Raw genomic sequence first — 23,587 nt, forward strand, 5'->3', positions numbered from 1 at the left:
CTGCCAGCTTACCTGTCACAATCTTGGGGGCAACTGAGTTTTAATACAGCTTCCTGAGCTCTTCAATTTGAGCTGCAGACAGTACCCAGACATATCCCTCTGTCTGCTGCCCTGAGTATCTGCTCTTTCTAACCTTATGCCTGCATAATGGAAATTCCATGAACTTGGATGTAAACTGCAATCTTGCCTAAGAAGAGAAGGCTCATCATCTTGGTGGATCTGAGACCAGGCAACAAAACCTATATCAGCCTGCTCTGTGCTATGGTGTTCCCTGTCTGGTGGGTAGGATTGGTGGTCCCCAAGTGCACAGTTTAGCTCAGCACAGCAAGTCCTGGGCCAGGAATGGGTGTGCCACCTTTTGGGGAGCCTTGTAAGATGTGTAGCTCTGCTAAGTGCCCACCCCTGGGCTCCTAACAGCAAATTAACTTCTCAGGCACATGCCTATGGTCCTGGGACAAAAAAAAAAGACTACTTGCATGCAAAGATTTTACAAATTTGGTCATTGTGACCAAACTTTATTACCCATTTTATGGAACCATGACAAAAGTCTAGGAATCAAGCAACATGGGGATCACAGAGGCTATTATGTTTATTGTGCTGAACAGACTGTGATAAACCATTAAAGGAACATTTTCAACAAGCAAGCGATTTGAAGTACAATCATAGACAGCAACTCTACATGAAGAACAAAGCAAAGAGTTAGAAGACACTCAAAAGGAAAAGTAAACTGTAGTTCAACATCTTAAAGCAATTTTTTTTCCTGCAAACACACCTCTCTTGCAGAAATGGTAGAAGAGTTACATGTCCAGTCATAGTTAGCAGTGACCAATGACAGCAAAGAACAGTCGTATAAAATTTATCTCCCACAAAAATAAACTATATATATAAAAAAATTTTATGATGTTCTCACTGACTCAATGGCCACATGCAATTTTTCAGTCTGAAAAAATGAGGTATAGTAGGCCCTAAGAGGTAGTAATGTGTTTTGATTGTACTACAATATATAGAAAATGTATGATTCGGTTCATCAGAGTGGTAAGTCTCAGAGGTTGAAGAGTGACACACACACAGCAATTATTTCTGTGTCATCCACTGAATACCGTGGTTTTAAAAAATGCAAAACAAAACCCCTCAGACCCCAAAAGGGACTTGCTAAGGCTTGATTTGATGCCCTTTGAAGGCAGCAAAATTCCTATTACTGCCTTCAAGTGACACTGGATTTGGCCTGTTAGAGCTACTGTATAGCTAGGATTATTTCTCTTTCACTTGATATTATCATGTCTAGTTAATAATATTCCAATCAGCTCTTTCCCAGCAATTTCCACCACTGAACCCTGCACAGTCTTTCGTGGAGGTCCATATTTCTTGACACTGCCTCTTGGAAGAAGGCAGTAAATCGTTATCTCTGACTGCATTTGGCTCCATACGAAAGCCAGACCAACAGATGCCTTCCTGAGAAACTACCCCTGGCCCAGTTATTAATACAATGGTACAAAGTACTGACTAGGAAAGAGAGGAAGAAGGGAAACAAAACAGAAATAGAGAAAATTAAATTGGAGGGGAAGAGAGAGAGAAAGAGAAAGAACAACAAAAGTGAGAGAGGGGAGAATAAAAAAATCTCTACATAAGAAGCTTTTAAAATAAATCTGGCTGAAACATATTACAAAATCACATTTGTGTAAAATACACGAAAATACTTGTCAAGTATTTTCTTACAATCTACTAATTTTTTTTTTTTACACATATTTGTGATTGCATTATGCAAAAGCTGAGCTTGTTGCTTCCCACCTACAAAGCTTCAAGTTTCTTTGAAGGTTTTTTTTGTTCATTTTTTTTTACTTTTAATACGAAAGTGATTTAAAATGTGTTCATTTTTGACAAGTTATTTTACAAAAATAATTTTGAATTAGGGATTAGTTGCAGTCCTAACTGTTTCAAACATCTCAAAACTAATGCTGAAAATAACAAGTTCATTCCATTTAAAGTCTGGAGGTAGGTCTTTGTCAATCAATTAGTCCATTTCTTTAAACAATTCATTTGAGGTACAAACTTGGACAGTAATATTTAAACTTTACAGCTAAATTTTTTCTGTTATGTAGTGTCCTTGAAGAAAATTATCCTCACAAATCTATCAGCAATTCAATACAAAAATATATTCAAGTTAACAGTACATTACACAGAAGTCTAGCAGAGAATAGAGTAAGTACATAAAATGAAACAAAACCAAAACCAAAAAACCCACACACACAAAAAAAAAAAAATCAAACAAACCAAGTGAAAGAAAAACACATAGTCATGCTGAAACACAAAAAAGACATTGTTTTCTTAACTGCAAAAAAGGTTGAAACAGAAATAAAGGGAAAATGCAGATACTCATGATTATCTACCCAGTAAAAATTTCCTGCATTGAATGTGTATAGCAGCATGTATTTATCAGTCTGTTGAGTTATTTGTAAAAATCAGAGGTAGTATTGAATAGTGGGGTAATATTGCATCTGGTGCTAAAAGTGCTGCTTTGAGTGAAAAGATGGAGAAATGCCACTGGCACAGAGGTGCTCAGTGAACCATCCTATGTCAAAATACATTGCTTAAAGTAATGCATGAGCTTAGCTGAGGTACATGGTGTTCATTCTTACATTGTGACTGATGAGTAATGAGGAAAGATTCAATTCTTTCAAAATACTGGTACAGGGCAAGTGGAATTAGTAGAAACTAAGCAAAAATCTGGATTATTTTTGTTCAGATATATTTATGATTAATTTCTAGGTACCTTTCTGTACGATTTAAAACACTTTTATCAGTAAAGACTTACTCATTAATGGTGTAAGAGTGGTGTCAGTCATTTTTGTTTCCATAGAAAACTCCTGGCTCTAAGAAAGCCAACTCCCTGGATTCCTATTAGCCAGGTGATAAGGACTGTTCATTTTGTTTACTACTGCTTGTGCTGATATGTTTGTATCTGTAACTATACAACGTATCTTTGTCTTTCTTCCCTTTTGCAAAATCAAAGTACCTTTTTCATGTTGATTTCTTTCTTCTGATTACCAGCTGAATGAAATGAAAAGATCAGCTTTCATTTTTTTCCCGAAATAATAGTAAGTCTTAAAAAAAAAAAAAAAAAAAAAAAATCAAGTACAAGTCTACAAGAAGGTTACAAAAGAAAAAGGATAGTATCTATCCCCTATCTTTGGTGTTCTAAAACAGGGAGTTCACTAAGCAGGGAGTGGGTTGCTGGAAGTGTTGCAAGGCATAAGTGTTACACACCCAGCCTTTCCTATTTCAATGCCCATTATAATGACCATGTTACAAGTTTCTTGTTTATATGCAGTGCAGTCAGTGACCTAAGCCTGATTTGGAGCTCTTCTTGACCCATTCACCCTTACTTAGCAGCTCAAACAAACTATTAGTAGGTTAGGAAAAAAGAAAACAGTAATTAAAAGTTGCATCGTTAATCTGTGTCCCCTTTGTGTTACAGCAGTTTTTCACTAGACCTGGGACTGTGAAGGGATTACAAAAGAAGATGATTAGTCGAATCCTTTTTAAGGTTATGTGATTTTTTTTTTTCCCCCAGGCAAAAGTGGAAAGACCATGGCAATAGAAAGTAAGTGGTCAAGGCAGTGTCTTCTCCCTTCAAAAGACCCAACTGCTGATGAGGTAGAAATTGCATGGTGTGATCTCCTAGTCTTCTTCTGCAGACTCTTGTGAGGACGTTTCTTCAGTCTCTTCCTAGAATACACAAACAGGAATAATAAGTACCGTGGTGACCATTCATCTTAGGCTGCCAGTTCAGTTATCCCTCATGCAGCTGACAATTACCTCTTGAGCTAATAAAATGCCCTTTACAGCTCCTGTGACGTCTCAAGAAGCCACCTTGGGGAGAAAGGGAAGGTACCCTGCTCTCTGATCCCCCCCACCCTGCCTTGCCAGGTTTTTCTTCTACTCCAGGAGATGTCAAGAAAAGGCACTCTGTGCCACGCTTTGACAAGGGCCTCTTATGGCCAGCAGACATGGGCAGCTAGAAAATGGAAAGCATTTTGAGCACATATCCAATTCTAAGCAGTTGCTCTGAGAAGTCTTCTCCTCTCCTAGAGCTGCTTCATGTTTGCCATGCCAGCAAGCCTGACCAAATGTGATGCTCTTATTCTGCTTTTCAAATAAATGTTCAGTACCTTTCAGGACATGGGTGGAGAACTGGGGGCAACTAACATTTCTAATACAAGGGGCTGTCAATGAAAAGCTGTTTTTTAATCAAACACTGAGCATCATTGCCTAAGACAGCACGTGAAAAAGATCTAGGAAGAAGAGGAATTCACTCCCTCAGCCAACTGAGACCTTTGAAGAATGACCATCTTAAAACAGCTCGTAACAGTCTTCATACTTTAATAGATTTGATTTTCCACATGGCTTCATTTTGTCTGGGTGGCTAACTGACACAATTTATAACTCTCTTCCTTTCCCAGGCCACTACAGTACACCATTCAGCAAAGCTTGCCTTAAAGCTTGCCCGCCTTATACGACCAAACTTCCATTCATTAGTGTTTGAAACACCTCAGCTGTGAAGGGCTCCTAAATGCTACCATGTGTGACACTGCTGCGGAGGAGCGGCATCAAGGAAAAACACAGTGCTTTAATCACAGGCCACTGCTTACTGCAATCCCCTTTCAAAAGGTTTCGACCTCCCCCTGCACCTCCCTGCAAGAAAAAGCTGAAAAAAAAAGCTGTAAATCCAGGGAATAAACATAACTATAAATGAACAGATGACAGCTTAAAAAATATAACCATAGCAGCATCAAGCCATGAGATTTCACACTGGTTTTGTTTAGTCTGCTTTGGGTTATGTGGGAAAAGTGAAAAGCATGAAGGAAATGCTCCCTCCCTCTTCCTTCGTGGCCCCACCCCAGCTAAAGCTTGGGCCTCAGATATTTAGACCAGTAGGTTTATACCTCTTGACAAGGAAACAGGCCATGACCCTGGGGTACTCTCTTGAGCACCAGGCACAAAGAAAGATGTAGCATGATCAAAGCCGCAGATAGAGGAGAGAGAGCAAAATCAAGTGTTAGCTGCACTCTGACCTTGCATTTTCAATTCTTAAATTCAAGATGACACTGATCTATCATACAGATAAACAGTTTTTTCCTCACCACAACTACTGTCCACTTGTAGCTGGGTTATATTCACAGCGCTGCACCAAAAATGATTCTCAACTCATGAAATGATCAAGCAAATTTTGCTCTGTCTCTGGTGGCACTGGGAAAACTGAGCTCACACTCCATCGAATCCCATTAATGCATAATGCACTTTTCCTGCTTATCTTCTGTGCAGAACAGGACTGTTACAACATTTCAGTCAAGAAGAAAAATGGTATTTTCAGGCACCTACTGGAGGACTAATTTGGGCTGCATGTGGAGAGACACAGCAAAATATGTTGGTTTGAGCCTTGGTAATTCAGAACTCAGAATGCTTGTGGCAAGCCCCAGTTTTGCCTCCAAGCCAAGTATTTCAGTTAAAAAATTATGACTGTGGGTTCTGTGCTCTTAACATAATACAGGTAGACATGTTTTGGTATTTGATGATGATCACATGTTTAATTTCTTACAGCACTGTGGTCAGCCCTGAGCCTCTGATTATCATTTCCTGGAAGACGGCAGCACACACACGTGTGGGTGCGGAGCGGCAGCTCTTTTTGTTTTATGCTTGGCTTGTCAGGAGACTACTGAAACCCGATGAACTCATTTTCCATGAAGGTAGACTTCCGATCACAGAGCAAGAGGATGGGGGAGAGGCAAAGTATGTGAAAGGCCATACTTCAAAGCTCAGCCAGGGTGGCCACAAGAGAGCTCTTTTTAGTTAAAAAGTTGTCCACTCTAGTGATTTTTACTATGAATCTCACAGTATTTTTTTCTTTTTTTCCTAGTAACCCTTGCTGTAGCGACCAAGAAAAAAAGTGAGAAGCTCTTCCTTAATTTATATATGTACATGTAATGAAGGAAGTTTCTTTCACCTGCCCATGTATGTGCATCTATGTGTACCTGTAGTACTGGGAAGGATGAGAAACTAAAAATCAAGCTAACCCCGCAAATATATAAATAATAAACTAATTATTAAAAAGTATTTGAGACTGACAGACTTCAAATTCAAATCAGTGTTAGGAAATACATTTTTCATGAACAAAAGCTTTTCAAAGGAATCAGATTGTTCATTCCTTCCAAAAGCTTAAGATAGCTCAGTTGCAGATGAGTGGTTTTAAGCCAACCTATCATGTAAATGTCTTGTCAGGACACTGATGGAGACATGACTGCTGCTCTGAAGCGCTTACAAGTATAACAAAGGGATACTACAAATCAGACATATGTGCAGAGAGGGACCCAAAGGAAGGAGTAGAGGTTCTGAAATGCAAAATATAGATGTGTAATCCAGGAACAGAGAGGGATTTTTTGCACTTGTGAAAAACTGGTTGCAAATATCAGAAAGTTGTGCAGCTGGGACCCTCAACCCAACCTCTGTCTCTACAGCACCCGCCAGTCCCATCCCCCCACACCGCCACCTTCCAAAAGATGGAGGGTGAGGCAGGTATTTTGAAAACTGTGTAACCTTTAGAAGTTGAAAACTGGCTCCGTGCTGAGCCACTTCAGCCAGAGATTCACTGAAGTGCATTGTTTGGCACTGTCAGGGCACTGGACACCTTAGGGGAAGGATGCTTCCAGGCACTTGCACCTCCTCAGACCTGCCAAGGTCAATGGCACAGCCATGTGTCATTGTCCCTGAGTCGTTGAAGGAGGAACTGGAGCTGGAACGAAATACTTTGTAAGTCCAGATGTGCTTCCAATAAAGTTGAAGAGAAGGGAACAAATTAAGAGGGAAATCATGGTCATTAGAGCAGACATTAGAAATTCAAGTCACTTAGAGTGTGATAGCCTTGCAGAGTATAAACTCAGCAACACCATCACAGGATGCACTCAGCCAAGAAACAAAAGTTTTGGGTCATATGGCGGCTTTAATTGAGGTTGTTCTCACTTCTTAGGTGCATTCACTTTAGTTGTGGAGGCAGAATGTTGACATGTCCTAATTGGCCATAAATGTGTATCAACCCAGTTTTGCCTTGAATAGCTACTTCCCAGGTTGTTTGTTTTCTGCTGCAGCAAACTAGTGAGAGGCTGGGCCAGCAGACTGCATAGAGAAACCTGAGAAAACTTCAAACCAGGTTGGATCTGGCTAACAGGGAAGCCACACGCATGAAGAGCTCAGGGAGAATAGGACAAATACTCAAAGAACAGGGTGAGTACTCTTATATATAGTTCAGGCTTTACTTCTGCTGCTAAGACAATATCCCAGGTGACTCCCCATGCATCCATGTGTACATCCCCTGACACGTATCCTCAGGGGCTGACTGGCACAGGGACCAGCTGCAGAGGCAATTTTACTTGGCACATGCTGTTCTTGGTCATCCATGGGTCCCACGTATGGCTATGTTTATCCTGAGCTGCCACAGGACAAAGCACGATATTGTATGACAAAGGCAGCACACGGAGCCATTTCCACCCTTAGCTGCTGTAAATGCCCTGTCAGCTGCACAGTGATATGGAGCTGGTGTCTCTCAGACACAGAGCTGCAAGGTGGCTTTCTCCAAAGCCCCTAAAGGAGCCTTTTCTTGAGGGGCATCACTGGCAAGGGGCTGGCAGATGTGGACGCTAGCCTGGACCCTCATCTCTCACTGAGGTTGGCCTCTAGCAGGAGAGAAAGGACAAACACTTTGCAATGACTCACAGCAGGTGTCTGCCCTCAAAAGGGCTACTCTGCAGGGGATTAGGATCACTGTTGTTAGCCCTGATTTAACACTGGTGAAGGTAACAAAAAAGGAACAGGAAGCAGGACAGCAGGTTTCAGTTAGAAATGCTGTTGGCAGCCAGTGTGTTTATTTGGGTTAGCCAACAAGGAATTTTTAAATATGACAGCCTTGGTGGGATCTGGTTGTCTGAAGATAGCTGAGGCTGTTTTAGATGCCCTGGATATCTCATCTGGTAAGATAAGCCAGAGAGGTGCTGGTCTCCTGTGCCATGCCCTCTTTCTGTGATCCCCTGGGACACCCAATAGGCACAGAACAACTATGTCAAGATGTGTGGACCCATGAACTATGAAGTTAAATCTCTGCTTTGGAAGTCTTGCTGCTGTGGAAAAACAAACTGGTGCCAGACTCTTTTCAGTGGTGTCCAGTGACAGGACTCAGAGGAATGGCCACAAACTAAACCACAATAAGTTTCACCTCAACATGAGGAAGGACTTTGTTTCACTGAGGGTGTCAGAGCACTGGAACAGGCTGCCCAGGGAGGTCATGGAGTCTCCCTCTCTGGAGACTTTAGAACCCCACCTGGACATGTTCCTGCATCACCTGCTTTGCAGAGGAGTTGCACTGGATGATCTCCAGAGCTCCCTTCCAACACAGATGATTCTATGAATCTGTGATTCATTGCTAAACCTCAGAGGTGGTACCATCCAGAATGGAGCTGTACCACAAACGATTGTATTAAAATGTCAGTGTCCTTTCAGATCAAAGTCACCCTGTGATCCCAAGAGACTTCTTTCCCATGACTTTTCCCTTTTCCTGTGCAGGTGAAATGTAACTCTACCTGCTACCCAAGACCTCCATTTGGTGATCCACAGTTGGATGGTACAGGCTATTTTTTCTGGAATTACAAGCAGCCAGTAGAATCCTAGTGACCTGAAGAACAGACATACTTAGTTTGGTCTTTGTATGTTTTCTGCATTCTTTTTTTGGTGGACCCACACAAACTGATAACAACAAAACCTGATGATGAAACAATTGTTAATGTTTGAGAGGAGCATTCCCCCACCTGCAGAAAGGTAACTGTGGCATTTTTGTAAAAATGCTTGTTCTGTTCTAATACCCTGGGAAAAACTCCAAGGTCAAATGTCTTGGCTCCGCAAAACTCGCTGGCAATTCAGTTTTTTTACCTTCTGCTCATGAATTTCTGACCTGCAGATTAAAAAAACTAAAACCCATTTTGTGAAATGAGCTGCAGGATCACAATAATGCTGCATATGGAGCTTCTGAATTTGCTAGAGCTTTTATTTTATAACAAAGTATTAGCTATTGGCACAGATTTTGCTGGTTGCTTTCTAAGCCCGAGAGGGTATCCTTGAATAGATATGTCAAAAAGAACTGCTGACAAGAGCAACTTGCAAACTGTGGACCATTGTCTGCTGTTAACACATCTGAAATCTCCTGGCATGCAAGCTAATAATTTCAGGAGTCCCTGAAATATAGGGATAGGAATAGGTGGCTTCTAGAGCAGATGCCAGGGCCTGGACTCTGCCCAGCTGAGACAGCGCCATCCTGACTGCTCCACAGTCAAAGCACCAAACGGCTTTAGAAATTCTTACAGCACTAACAGACACTCAGAGCAGGTTTGCTCTGCATGAAGCTTAGGGTGGGATCTGCTGCTTCGAGCTCTGCACTCTCTGCAAAGCACAGTGGTGAGCTCAGAGGCAGGGGTCACTCAGCAGTAAGGCAAAGTTTAACTCCAGAAGCTGGATTCAGAAGGCAAATTGTTGAAGGTATACTTCACACATCACAATGAAAGGATTTATTAGGGCAGAAGAGATCACCACGACCATATACAGAAAAGGCCATACAACCCTTCTTACTGCTGGATTAAAAAATTATTTTAGGGAATTATTTCAGTGCAGAAACTCTGTATCTAAACAAATATAACTCAATCAGACCACAAGCAAGCAATTGCTGTGCACTGCAACTGCTAGCATGCTAGAAGGAGTACAAATCCTTTAGCGTGGTGCTTAACAGGACAGTTAAAAACTGGCTACAAAGCAGTTCTGAGACCCTCTGCTTTCTCCTACCACTGTTTCTGCAATCATAGACTAAGTCATGGGACAGCCCTGGGAGCAGTGAGCATGCAGGTCCCCCCCAAAGAAGTAAAACTTTCAGTACTTAAATGACATTAAATATAAACAAAGAGACAAATAGAGAGATGCAGCTGATAGGGCAGCTTGGGGTTGAGATGTAGGGACTGGAAGCCAAGATTCTTGTTTTAAATGTGTAAGTTCCTGTTGACCTAGCCTCTAATAGCCCACTTTGTTGCTTTACTTTCCCAATGCCCAAGTGCTTGCTGATGGGCATGTGCAGAGCTACCTAATGCTCTTGGGAGCAGTCTAAGGGCTATAAAGTATCCTAAAGATCAATTTGACTTAGTGATGTCCTCAAAGTTTTTACACTTGAAAAAGCAATGTATAACAGGCATCAAAAATAAGACTTTTTAATTTTAATAAAATTGCGTACATGTACGCCATAGAACTGGGTTGGAAATTCACACATAGGCTTGTTTTGAAATCCCCATGCTCTCTGATTTGAAGCAGGTATGTCAAGACTGGTTTTCTACCTTCTAAGAAGAAGACTCCCCCCTAAACCTTTGTGTATGGAAGATGCATCTTGCTTCTGTTACAGTCACTCCACTTTTATATAAATGATCAGTTATTCTGTGAAAGACAGAAAGGGAGTAGAGAAACTAAAGCTAAAAACTGATGCTCTCCTGCAGGTCACCTATGGTTTGCAGCCTATGGTTTTTTAGCTGCATAGTTAGTAAGCAAATTAAGTGTGTCCTCTCGTCTTACTGCTGGAAAAGCACTGCTTGACTAGCAAAAAGGCTGCTCATGGGGATTACTGGATAATACACATCCCCAGCTGTTGGAGGAAGTGAACTAGCTAAGGCAGCCAGAGTGAAGTTGCTGGGGCTGTGCTGTGACTCAGCTGGTAGAGGTCAGAGAGAGTTAACCATCCTTACACACAGAAACCACTTCTACAGATCCCTTTCCTCTGCTGGAGGAAGTGTCTTGCCAGGCTTGGCCAAGTGTTGGTCCATAAGCAACAGGTTCAGACAACTGGAGGGGACCAAGACATTGCCTAGGAGGATTCCGACAGGACAGGACAGGACAGGACAGGACAGGACAGGACAGGACAGGACAGGATGTTCCTCTTTAAGTTAGAACAGTTTACGTAAAATATAGATTCAAGTCTGTTCTTCCTGTTAGATTAAGGGGGAATCAAAAACATTTCTCTATCTCCTAGCTTATCTCCCACTAGGAGAACTGTTTGATATAATGGAGTGATAATGAGTCTCTTTGGTTACTTTGAGAAAAAGGGCTTATCTGACACAGGAGTTTTAAATCCAGGAGGGTTTACACTGAGAACTTCCAGAAACAGGAATTAGGCTGACTGACATTTAGTTAACCTAAATGTACCTGACTTAGGTTCTGCCTCTCAGTTTCTCTTACAGATGATCTTGCATGAACCTCAGCTTTAGGTGCCCAAGTTTGCCATGGATTTTAAAGCAGCTCTGAAATTAACTCAGCAATGAGGTTCCTGCAAGGCAGAAAGTCACTCAGCGCCAAAGCCTGTGTGGCTGAAGCTTTTTGAAATTGAGACTCAGTTGTCTAACTTATGTCAGGCCAGATTTCTTAAACGCGTTTTGGCATCTGAGTACGGCAAGTGCCTTTTTGACCTAAGCAGGTCAAAACACTTTGGAAAAAACTGTTCCCCATGTGATTAAAAGGAGACTGAAAATCTTCAGCAAAATCTCAGTACTGGTCAGAAGAATTTTGCAGGAAACACCATTTAAAGTCTGCAAAGCACAGACCTAAAGTGAAAATGTTGCTTGAAGCAATTGCGGGTGCTATGCAACACTGACAGAGATGTATTTTGTCTTGGAGAGCTTCAACCCTATGATATGTAAACATTTCTGGTGGGAAGGAAATAAAATATTAAGAAAAAGAAGGCAGTGGTGCTGTTAGAAACATATACAACTGAGCTGGACTGACCCCAGCTTTGAGAAGCTGCTCTTACAAACCTCTTGTGGATGCTGTAAACTGGAGGAGTGGTAAACTGCCCTGCATTCACAGCCAAAACCCAGACTGGAGCATAAGGCAAGCAGAGGCTCTAATAATAGTCTCCAATCACTAATATTTGTGTCCATAATCAGATGAAAGAGCAAAAGAAGGTGGATGCCAACCTTAAAAATCCTTAGACTTGCCTAGGTCACTGAAATGCTGTGGGTGACTGTTAGCTCTGCTTTCTTGTGGCACTGGAGAAGGAAAAGCCCAAATGGATACTGGAGCCCTCACAGGTAAAACTGAGTGTATCTACCTTCCCCTTGAGCCCTTGAGGTACTTGAAACAGCACCAGTTTCTCTGCACATTTTGAGTGGCAGAGGATGGACTACAGCAATGATCTCCCAGAATGGGGTAGAGAAACGCTAGAGGCTTTGAAACGGAGGTCAAATGCACATCATTTACCTTTTGCTCCTTCCCTGCCCGCCCCCCCCCCCCCAAATTGAAAACATGAAAAGGAAAATAAAGTAAGGCCTGTTATATTTCTATTCTCCTTTTTTTCTCCCCCTTAAAACAACCACTTGTTACAGACAGGAAGCAACTGCCAAAAGTTGTTCACCTTCAATCCTTTATCACTTAAAAAAGCATTGTGGTTCTGACCACAAAGCCACTGGCAAGAGTAGTTTGGGAAGAGCTATCTATCTACAACAATAAATAATAAAATAAAGCATCTTCCCTTTTGAATCCCAGCTGAGAGATTTTGCCAAGTGATCAAACTTGTCTGAACCTTGGAGCAGCAGCTTTGAAGTAATAAGAAAGAGATTGAAAACTTGCAGCCAAGAGCCGCACACACCTCATTAGGGTCCAGCCATGCGGGGAGGCCAAGCAGCAGCAGCCGGGCCCAGCCCCACGTCCTCGCTGGAAAGGGGCTGTGGGAAGGGGAGATAAAAGCGTCTTTCACAGTGGAAGTGCACTGGTGACATTTTTACGAGCGCCAGCCCCGAGGCTGAGCGGCCCTTGCTTTGCCGCCGGGGCAGCTTCAGCAGGCCAGGGCGCGTGGGCTCGGCCGCCACCATCCTTCTCCGTGGGCTCCCCTGGTTTTCCTCATCCCTTGTTTTTTTTGTTTCTGAAGGAGTGAGTTTAACAGACAGGGCTCTACCTTGCCCTGGCCATTCTCAGAAAAGCCCTACAAAATGAGAAACATATTTCTTAAAGATAGCAAGCCAGGCTCCCCGAACTGGTTCAGCACAGTTCACATGAGACGTTGTAGTATAATTCAGAAAATTATTTTTAACAAAAAATGCCCCCCAACCAAATCAAAACAAAAACAATAAAGCTTAACAGACTTGTAAAATGCTTTTAAAAATGTCTGACAATTTTGATCATGGATTTTGCCACACAGACACTGGCAAGGCTGTGTGCTTCAGCAATGCAGAGTTTTTAACTTTGAGAGCTGAAGTTCTGGGTTTAATTTTCAGTTTCAGACTAAACAGCAGGTCTGCAGTGAAAGGCAGGCGACAGCTCCTGAGCACAATGGGGCAATGGAAATGCTTCTCTCGCAAACTTTACTGATTGTGTAACCATGGAGCACCTCTTCGTGCAGACGAAAAAACAAAATCAGAGAGGTTCATGTTGGTTTTAATAAACTCCCCCCATCCTATCCCTTTTTTACTGCAAGAATTCAGCTGCCATTTTATTATGTAATGCTGCAGGCTAAAAATATATCCCTAATTTAAGCCACCTTGCCAAAAAATTTACAAATACCAGGTAATCCAAAAAGGGTAGTTATGGTTTAATGACATACTCTTCTTGTCATCTTAGTATGTTCAACTCCTAAAGGATTTAGAGTGATTCATTTAAAGGTTTTTTCAGCTTCTAGAATATCTCACACAATCTGATGGAAAGTGTGAGAAAGTTTGATCCTCCTTAGTGCAAAGCAACAGCCCAGCTTTTCTAGATCCATCTATGCGGTGATCCACAGGACAAAGCTAGATAACCTGATTGAAAGTGAGTGAGGGTCTCCATTTTAATAGATAATGGTTATTTCCTTTTGATTATAGAATATCTTATGGGAATTTCTTTTCCAATTGAACACATTGAAAATTTCTTTTCAAATTGTACACATATACATTCTATAATCAAATCAGAGAAGGTATCCTGGTGGAAATGTGTGTTCAAAACATGTTTATTTTACAACTGAGACAGATTTACTGCAATTTATACCTCAATGTTAATCTATTCTCCTCTTTCTAAACATAAAAAAATACTAATATAAATTACAGTTATATGCTTCACTATAAACACAGTTCTCAGGAGTCTATTGAAGCGATGTGTGAGCCCCCTAACTTACTGTAACTGTGTCTTTGCTGTTTTGATTTCAGTTTCCAGAATCTGCTTCAAAATAAGCCTGAGAATCAGGGAAGGGGAGGGGGTGGAAGCTATTCACTACCCTGAATCTGATATCTCCGGGGTCCTAGAGCTCACATGTTCCTTCCTTCCAGACTCAAGTCTGGTTTCAATGGAGCTCTCATTTTTCTTCCCACTAATCCTGCCGTGAGATCAACCATTGGTAACTCTGTGAGAAATTAAATACCAGGATGTGGGAAATCTGAGATCTGAATTCAAGCAGAATGTGGGTGATTCATTTTTTTTATTTCTCTCATTCTCTTTTCCCATGGTTGTTGTGTGGCAAACAACCCTTCAAACCTGAGATCAGAGATCGGCCCTGAATAATGTAACTACATTGACAGAGCAGAGGCAAAGCAGGAACCACACTGACAATATTATATCCCTCTCTAATATAAGCATTCGTCATTTCTAAAGAGAGATTTCACCCAACGTTTTCTGAAAACATTCTGGAATTTCCAGAAATGCTTCACAGTGGGATCAGCAGCAGAACTTCATCATAGTGATGCTCACCATCTGCTGGAGCAGACTTCATAAAAAATGTAGTATTTCTTGCATTGGGATCCCAATGAAAAGGGATCCATTAGACAGCTTGCCATGATAATGTGAGTGCTGCAATGACCAACAGTCAGACAGTGGTTTTAAAGGGCTTTTTCCTTCCTCAGTGTGAGAAAAGCACCTTTATTGATTTATTTAGGTCCTGTAAGGATGAACTTAAGATACTTACAAACACTAGGCTGTGCAAAAATTTAGATCCTTCATGCACTGTTTGGTAAACTGTTGATGCCTGAAAACCACCTACATACTTCTGTAGCCCTCAACTTGAAGAGCCTAGGACCGTAATTCTCACTGCACAGTCTACCATGAGGTTGGGATGCTCCTATACTACTTATTGTCCACTATCACAGCAGTTCCATGCCTGCAATATCCAATGAGCAATCAATGACCATGAGCTCTGAACGGGCCCCCAGACTGCATCCTGCCTGTCACGGACTGTGTTTGTTTTCTGGGCTGTTTCACTCCATCTCAGCACTAAGGAACAGTACATTGAGAGCATCAATGGAAGTGATATAGAATAGAAACTCCACCAGGAAAAATGGTTTTAAAGTGTCTATCACAATTGTTTCACACTGATTATGAAACTTTCACCTCGGTTATCTTCTCTGAGCCACAAGGGAGGAGGCAAGCTCATAGGCTCAGCCTGTCCATCCTAGCCTTAATGTTTGGCACAGGTGTCACAAGCTGAGGGACTGCCCAGGGAGGCCAGATGTCACCCTGGGGTAGCATGGCAGCCCTGATATCAAGGAACTAAATTTGCAAAGTACCAAAAGTGGCTCACAGAGTACAGTCAGAGTAGCTGAAAAATTCTCTTTATTCTTCTATTCTAAGACTGTTATTTTGGATGAAAAGTAGACCTTATAAAATTTCCCAGATGTCAGGGAAAACCCCCCAAAAAATTACATATTGTCTTCTTATTGCTTCCTTCCATAACATGCTTAAATATGTTAATAAGGGCTGAGTATACTGCTCTTTTTCCTGGTTAGTTCCTTATTAGTGCTGGTATGTGAAGACTGTAACTATCTATCTGAGCAAATTATTTAACAGACAAAAACTGTATTTTCATTGACCTGAACTTTGATTTCATTTGTGCTTACCTTATCCATCACAGCATACTTAATCTTTAAAATAATTTATATTTTATATAAAATAAAATAAATATATAAAATATAAATAAAATAAACAGAATTTATATGGTCCTAAATTGGAGCAGCAAAGATAGAGCAATTTCCATGAATCATTACATAGGTTTGTTTCCCATGCTTTTCAGGGCAACAAATGAGCAAGGATACAGCTCTGGAGTATCTGTTAATAATATTTAAGTCAGGGAATAGGGCATCTTTCTGTGGCTTCAGCTGGATGTGGAAGAGCAACAACAATGCTGACCCTTGAAAATGCAGAGCCCTTTATAAAAAGCTAAGGAACTAAACTCTCACGAAAGAGCACTTTCCTCCTCTGCCAGCCTTCTGCACCTCATCTTTGCTAATTAGCATTTTGATTATTTCTATTACTGTAAGTCCACCGAGTGATCATGCTGGTAGTTTCAGCTTTCTGAGTGTCACTCAGGAAATATCTTAAAATAATCCTTATTTTCAGGGAGTAGTCATGTGCTGCTGAGAATCTTGTATGTCTTGCATGTCTTGTATGAAGGAAGACGCCCAAGTATTAGCAGCACTGACTCTTGCTACTCTTGAAAATCTCAGCCAAAATATGTAGCATGTGTATGCAAAAGAAGCACTGTTTAATTTACTCTTGACTGGCACTTTTTTAAATACTGCCCAGCCACGTTCCTCAATGGTGTTTCCCAAGTACACACCACAACCCCTTCTCTTCTGGCTATTATTAGTGAGACTTCAGTTCGTGTCAAATCAGAACCCAGCTCTCAACTGGAAGGAGTACCTCCCTAAACACCTTTTGTGGTCACAGCCATGGGGTCAAACACAAAGCCACCCTGCCCACAGGTGTTGCCTGCCCACCTCGGGCTTCTTCCACAATCAAGGAATGGGGAGGGAAGAGGTAGGGAGAGGCTGAAGAGGAGCATTGCTGGCATAGGGAAATCTTTTAGCTCACCCCTTCATCCTCTAGCCTTCTACCACCATCTGCAACACCTACTCCCTGTGCTACACAACGAGTGGCTAAACAGCTGTAGTCACTGAAGTTTTACATCCCTGCTTTTAGGGTCAGCTCTTGCCCAACACACTGGAAAAGAGGAGGGACCTGAAAGCATGTCTGTGTTGAACGGGAAAATGTGTGACCAGTGCTGCATTCAGAAAGCTATCACCTGTCCTAGAGTTTCCCTCAGGGAAATAAATGTTGTGTGTTTGAGCTGTCAAGAGTCCACTGCTGTTCTTGTTCAGAAATGAAGGCTCCTTCTACGTTGAACTAAGTCACAGCACTCCTGCTCTTTGATTGACTCATAAACTGGCTGACAGGGACATGACATCTTCCAGTGGGGCACACTGCAGTAGGCAAGACTGAATCCCCTAGACAGTGCTTCACAAGCCATGAAGAAATAAAAAAGTCTTGCTAAATCTGATTCCTTTTTGTCACATCAGATTATAAGTGTGTGCACTTTGATAAGATACCATCATTGAGAAATGAGTAGCAGGAAAAAATATAGGAACTCCAGATCTTCTTTCCTATACAATGTAACACTTTTTAGTGTTTATTCTTGTTGGATTTGATTTCTTTGGACATTGTGTTAAAAACATCTACTGCATTTAGAATTAGGTAGAGAAGTATGCTTCATTTGTTCCTTCAGTGCATGTTTTCTGTACACTTTCTTCTGTACACTGTTCTATGTATACTTTATGTGCACTCTTCTGACTGATACACTTTTATTCTGATCTACATTCCATCTTTCTGACTGGTATGCTGCCCTTCAGACTCAGATACAAAAAGTTTTCAAGGATTTGAGATTTTAAGAGCGATAATAAGATTTTCAAAGGGCTTCTCTATGTTCATTATATGTCTTCTCTGAAAATGATAAAAATAAAATATGTCCTGTTTCCAGAAAATTTTGATAGCTTTCATTGTGTTTTCCTAAAAACATCTATTTCCTTCATATTACTTAAGAGTGTAACTCCCCCATATGGCTGAGTCAACAGCTGCTACATATTGCTTAAAAATGAACAAATGAAGAAATTTCTGTTTGGACTATGTATTTGCACACCTCAGTAAAAATATTACGTCATGACTGTAAGCTCCAGCTGTACATTCTTTACAGACAGAGCAGATTTCAAAGAGTCTTGTTTTGAGGTTTAGGCAAATATCTTACATGAAAGCGCTAAACTTACCAATGTCACGCAGTTATGTTGGCTCTTTTCTTCATTTCCCCAAGGAAGTGTGGGAGTATGCACCAGTGATCATCACAAAGATGTGAATAGACCACTGTATTCAAAGGCTTGTATTAATAATATGGGTGTGTAGATTTTCAGTGGGTTTTAGTGCTGCTATTTACTGTCTGTGTGCTGGTAAATCATCAGAGCTCTGTCAAAGTTTAAAGATATTGCAGAAGTTTACATAAACATCATTATGGCCCTCAACTGCACAGCTGACATCCACAAAGAGATTTAGAGCATGGCAGAGCCCTGCACAATGCTTAAAATCTGGGAAATGGTGATAGGAACAGAGCTGTTATTTGCAAAATGAGAATTTTATCTGGTCCTACTGCTTCTGTACTTTTAAAAGTGACACAAACCCAAGAGACATATTTGCTAGCAGCAAGAACAGGAGTGATGTAAACCAACACTCACAGAAATCTTTAAGAATACACATAAAATTCAAAGCACAGGAGACCACTCAGGGACCAAGCCTGAGCAAGAGTTTTTGCCACTTTTACCAAGGCAGGCTCAACATCAACCGGCTGTTCTTGACTGTAACCTCTGACAGCCCCCACCAATGAAGAAAGTATACATTTCTAACTTAATCCAGACTGCCACATGGTAAAGCCACCTGAGAGGATATTTTGAAGGAAACAGATGGAAAAGGAGGAGATTCCTCCGAATGTAGTATAAGTTCTACATTATCCTCCATGAACTTCCATGTAGTCCCCATGTTTACATAATTTATCGCTATTTCCTTGAAACAGCTCAGATTAGAAAGCCTGCATGAGCTCATGTTCTTGTTGTTAATTCTGAATCTGAACCTCCCTATTTTAAAGGCAAATTAGGTACTATAAAAAGAAATCAGAGAGAGGCAACCAGACCTGAGTGAAACCCAGCAACATGAAGTTCTTGATCATCCCAGGAAATACACTGGTTTACCTTTCCTTCTTTCAGCCTAAGGAAGACACCATCATGAGCATTTGCTCACAGTGATAAATTTTTGTTCTTAGCCATGCACCTATAACAGCAAAACTGCAATGGTGTGGTACTGTAAGCGTGAGGGTGGGGCCTGTTGAAACCAGGAAGGGTTGAAGGTAAGTTCGGTGATTTCACTGAACATCCTTTTGTCTAAGGATTAAAAACTGAAATGTTGTCTGTGTCAAGACATGGCATATAGATAATTTAAGGTGTTCTTTCACTAGTCAGTTGTGGTAACTGGAGAGATCTAAACAGCCTTCTCTCTCCTTTCATGTATTCTTCTGTGCCTCCTCCCTTTCTGCACAAACACTTCCATTACTAATGGGAATGACAAAGGGCTTTCTTATCTCTGTCTCACTCTCTCTCTGTCTCTGCCTACAGAGATGCTGCTGAGGCACCACTGCAGCAGTGGTGGCATCCAGCTGCTTGACACACACTACAACATTCCTACCAGAATCACTGCTTCAGCAAATGGTCAGGAAAACCCATATGGGGAATGCTAGTGCTTCAGTTCAAATGCCTACATCATTTTGCCATCAATTAAACCTGTCAGTACTTTGTTCTGCTACAAAACAGAGTCCAGGTCCCCTCTTTGTCCTCCTACACCCCAGCCCATCTTAAATCCCAGGTATTTCCTCTTTTCTTGCACCCAGGGTTGCACATGGTTATTGTGCAAACAAAACACTTGCAGGAGTCAGTGCCTGGGGAGCTTGGAAACCTGGCAGGACCACAAGGCCACTGGCAGCAATGGTTTCTGCTAGGCTAGGCTGGAGCCATCAGCTCTAGACCCCTTCTTCCTGCTGACCTTGGTGGGATTGAGCTCTGCTGCGTACCAGAGGAAAAGGCAACATTAAGAGCCACCCGGGAGTCTCTGCCTCCTGGATTTGGTCTCCTCTCTGCAGCAGGGTTTAGCCTCCCTGTCTCTCAGGTGCCACAGAGGAGAGAGCTGGCTTTGTGCCCACTGGCAGATTTACTACCATGTTGTAGTAGGAATAACCTGATTGTAGCAGTAACATTTGAAGGATATAAGCAAGACACAGAAATATCTTCTATTAGAACAGCTTGGTGTGTTCTGAATTGTGTGGTGTAGTCAGATCAGGCTGTGTTTTTTGCACAAGCTGGCCTAACAAAACACATTATCTCTCCTAAAGTACTACTACATTCATCCTGTGTTACTTCCACCATTCAGAGACATTAATATTATTAGTTGTGCCATGGATTCATCATTGCTGCAACTGTATTGATTTATTTTGTAGAAATCTGATTCCTGCAAATGCTTTGGAGGATTACATCATTTTACCCCTTCAACTCATGGCTAGGATGTTTTCTGTTTCGTATGCAACAGCTCCTAATTCAGACTGCAGTTGATATTATGACAATTGTACAGTGTATAATAATGTATTAGAACCATAAGGTGGAAAAATGGAAGTATTATTCCTTTCTAAAAGCAGACCTCTTTCCAGAAGAGCAATGGACCCTTTATGCTCCTAACTCAGCAATAATTCATCTGTATGGAGATACAGCAGCACAGCCCATGGGCTCTGCTGGGCAGTGATGGACTTGCTCTCATGCCCAGAGGTTTTTTTCTGTTGGTGCACATATAACAAAGTGTTAGAGTTAGTTTCTTGGGGTTTTTAACTCAGGGCAGGCTGGGTGAAGAAAATGAAGTGGATTGTAACTGCAGTGTTTGACTGGTTTCATGACACCTTGTGGCTTGCATTTTTTTCAATATGTTCAAAAAGAATAATACTGCCCAACACAAAAAGTTCCAACACGTTAGTCTTTATGATGGATCCAGTCTAGTTACAACATTTAGCCTATTGAATTTTGTGGATTTAGAGAATCCTTCAGTGTGATGATGCAGAGCGATGCAGAGTCCCCAGGCAGTGCAAAGGAGAGTCCCTCTGCAAAATTCAGGCCTTTTTAAGCAGTTAGCTGATTATCACTTTACACAGTTTTAAGGCACAATAGGCCCAAGTCAACCAACCACCACACACTGTGATGTGGGCATGCAGCAGTCACGCAGCACATCGCTCATGTCTCTCTACCCCTATTCCAGCTGAGTCACTCTCCCATAGTTCCCTTCTACTTAGCCTGAGTAGCAGACCTGAGCCATGATTTAACAAGGGTAACAAGGCCCTTATTTTAAAAGGCTTTACCTCTATTTTAGGAAAGCAGAGAGGTGGGTTTTATGCATATGCCCCTCCTTGCTGTAATGCAGTTCCCACCTATCCACATTCAGGACACACAGAGGTATTTATTACATGCTAGACTCACACCACGGAAGTGTGCATATGTTTCTGCATTATCACTGCAAGGTGACCAATGCAGAAAGAGGACAATTCTGAGCAGGCACTGTCCACTGCTTCCTCCTCTCTTTCCCAAGGGCCACTGTATGATGAATTGTTCTGGTGGTTGTGCCCAGCAAGCCAGTAGCTGTCCCCCAGCTCATACAATTGATGCATTTCCCTTCTTTCTTTACAGTAAAAGAGGCCAGTTGAAATACTGAAAAAATGTTTCACTTGAAGTAGTCGAAATAATTTTAATTAGTTTTTCTTACCTGAGCAGGCTTCTTTTGAACCACTTGTTGAGGCTGAAAAGCAAAACAAAGGCAAAGTCAGAAACAAAATTAAGTGAGAGCACTTAATTGTGACTTTAAGAGTGCTAGGAAAAATATCTTCAGCAATAGAGATATAACACAGGAAAAGCCCACAGTCAGAAATGGAAAGATGAACATAATCAGCTCTCACACCCAGACTCTCCTATCTACTAGTTTGCTCTGAAGCAGTTCATATTACTGTGGATGAAGAGGAGTATGTTAAGTTTTTACAATTAAAACCAAGGTAAAATCTAATTTAGCATGTTACATCTCTCAGCACTTCTATGGTACTGCTGCCTTATCAGACCATGAGAGTGACTTGATTTTGTAACTAGATTTTGTTGTCTCTGCTGCTGCCCTGTTACGACACTCTCATGTCTCTGTGAGTGGAGTGTCCTGCTGTGGGGAAGATCTCCCCACTCATCATGGGCAGGTCAAAGCTCAGGCAGAGAGGTGAAGGATACATAACCCCATTCCTAAGCCACAGCTTCCCACTTGACTAAAGCCACCCTTGTCAAAATCAAGGAGACTGGGATGGCCAGTGGTTCCAGCCCTTGGAAGTTGTGGTTTGAGACCTTCAGCTGCATGAAGGTGATGCTGTGCTGACCCTTGCAAGCCTATTAGTGTGAATTATGGGGATGCCCATCCTTGGCCAGGTTGGGTGTGTCCACCTGCCTATGCAGGACCTGGTAGTACTACCATGGATTCTCAGCAAGTCTCTCCTGGCTGGTTCCACCCAGGACCGGAAAACACAGTCCTCACATGAGTAAGGAGACCCACCAAAGTGCTGGTGCGCTTCATCTCCACCTGGGAGAAGAGGAGTACCAATTAAGGAACAAATGTAGACATGCTTAAAATACACCAGCATTGCCCAGATGGTGGGATGACCCTTGTGGGTGCTAGCGGCAACACAGAACAATAAGACCACAGATAAAGGATGAAATCCTGACACAGAAAGGACAAAAAGGCTTTTCTTGCTTCAGTGGGACCAAGTTGCTGCCTGCCCCCCTCCCCCAGACATTCTGTTTTTAAAGTCTATGAATTGTACCCAGTGATTTTCTTGCTGCCCTTCCTTCCTGCTTCGTCCTAATCCCAGCCATGATTTTAGTGCCTTGCTTGGGCAGAAGCCAACAGGCATCCCTCTGCACAACCAAAAACCTAATTTTCATGACAGTGTAGTAGGAAATAACTGGAATATTTTTGAATAAGCAATTTAGTGTAACTGGCCTTTCAGAGCAATATTTTAGTGGGAAGGATCAATGAAAATGTAAATTAAATGTAATTGATTAAATTCAGACTGCCCACCACAAGTGTCCCATTTTAACAAGAGATGCTTTGTTTATTTTCAGTCTTTTTCTAACTCAGTGGAATCTGCTCTTGTATTTTTTGATATAACAGGGTCCAAGTTGTGCTCTTAAATAAATATTAGAGGAAAAAAACTATGTGATGACTGGGTCTGTCTTTAAACTTCTGGGTGGACCCTTTCCTTTTCCATTAAATTCCCTTGCAATGGAGAAGCTATTATCAAGGCACATATTTTATTGATGCCTTCTCCAGGTGGACTGCAGGCCCTGAACTCATTAATGGACATTTGCTGCCCTTGAACAAAGGAATGATTTGTTTTAAAGGAATCTCTCATAATTACAGAACTCACTGAGCTCTTCTATAAACTGCCAATAGTGCTTTTTCACTTTCTTTTCTTTTTTTGCCTGTTGATTACACCTGTACATGTGTCTACTCCCAAACCACATGAAATCCACAGACATTTTTAGAGGCTGACTGTTTTCTTCAGCTCAGAAATCCCCATATATTTTTGGCTGTGCACTCTATGTTCATGTGATTCTCACTCACTGTAGCTCAATGA

General features: G+C 41.7%; 1 protein-coding gene across 1 annotated transcript in view; it reads right to left on the bottom strand.

Moving 5' to 3' along the window:
* Nucleotides 1–3,138: 3,138 nt before the first annotated feature.
* Nucleotides 3,139–23,587, bottom strand: part of LOC131592492 (high mobility group protein HMGI-C) — a 107,882-nt gene continuing 87,433 nt past the window's right edge. The window contains exons 4-5 of the mRNA XM_058864036.1: nucleotides 21,685–21,717; nucleotides 3,139–3,726 (exon numbers count right to left, since the gene is read on the bottom strand). Coding sequence (XP_058720019.1) covers nucleotides 3,679–3,726; nucleotides 21,685–21,717 — 81 coding nt within the window. The 3' untranslated portion in view covers nucleotides 3,139–3,678. The remainder of the gene's footprint in view (nucleotides 3,727–21,684; nucleotides 21,718–23,587) is intronic.

This window comes from Poecile atricapillus, chromosome W, assembly GCF_030490865.1.
Source record: "Poecile atricapillus isolate bPoeAtr1 chromosome W, bPoeAtr1.hap1, whole genome shotgun sequence".
In the NCBI taxonomy this organism is placed as follows: Eukaryota; Metazoa; Chordata; class Aves; order Passeriformes; family Paridae; genus Poecile; species Poecile atricapillus.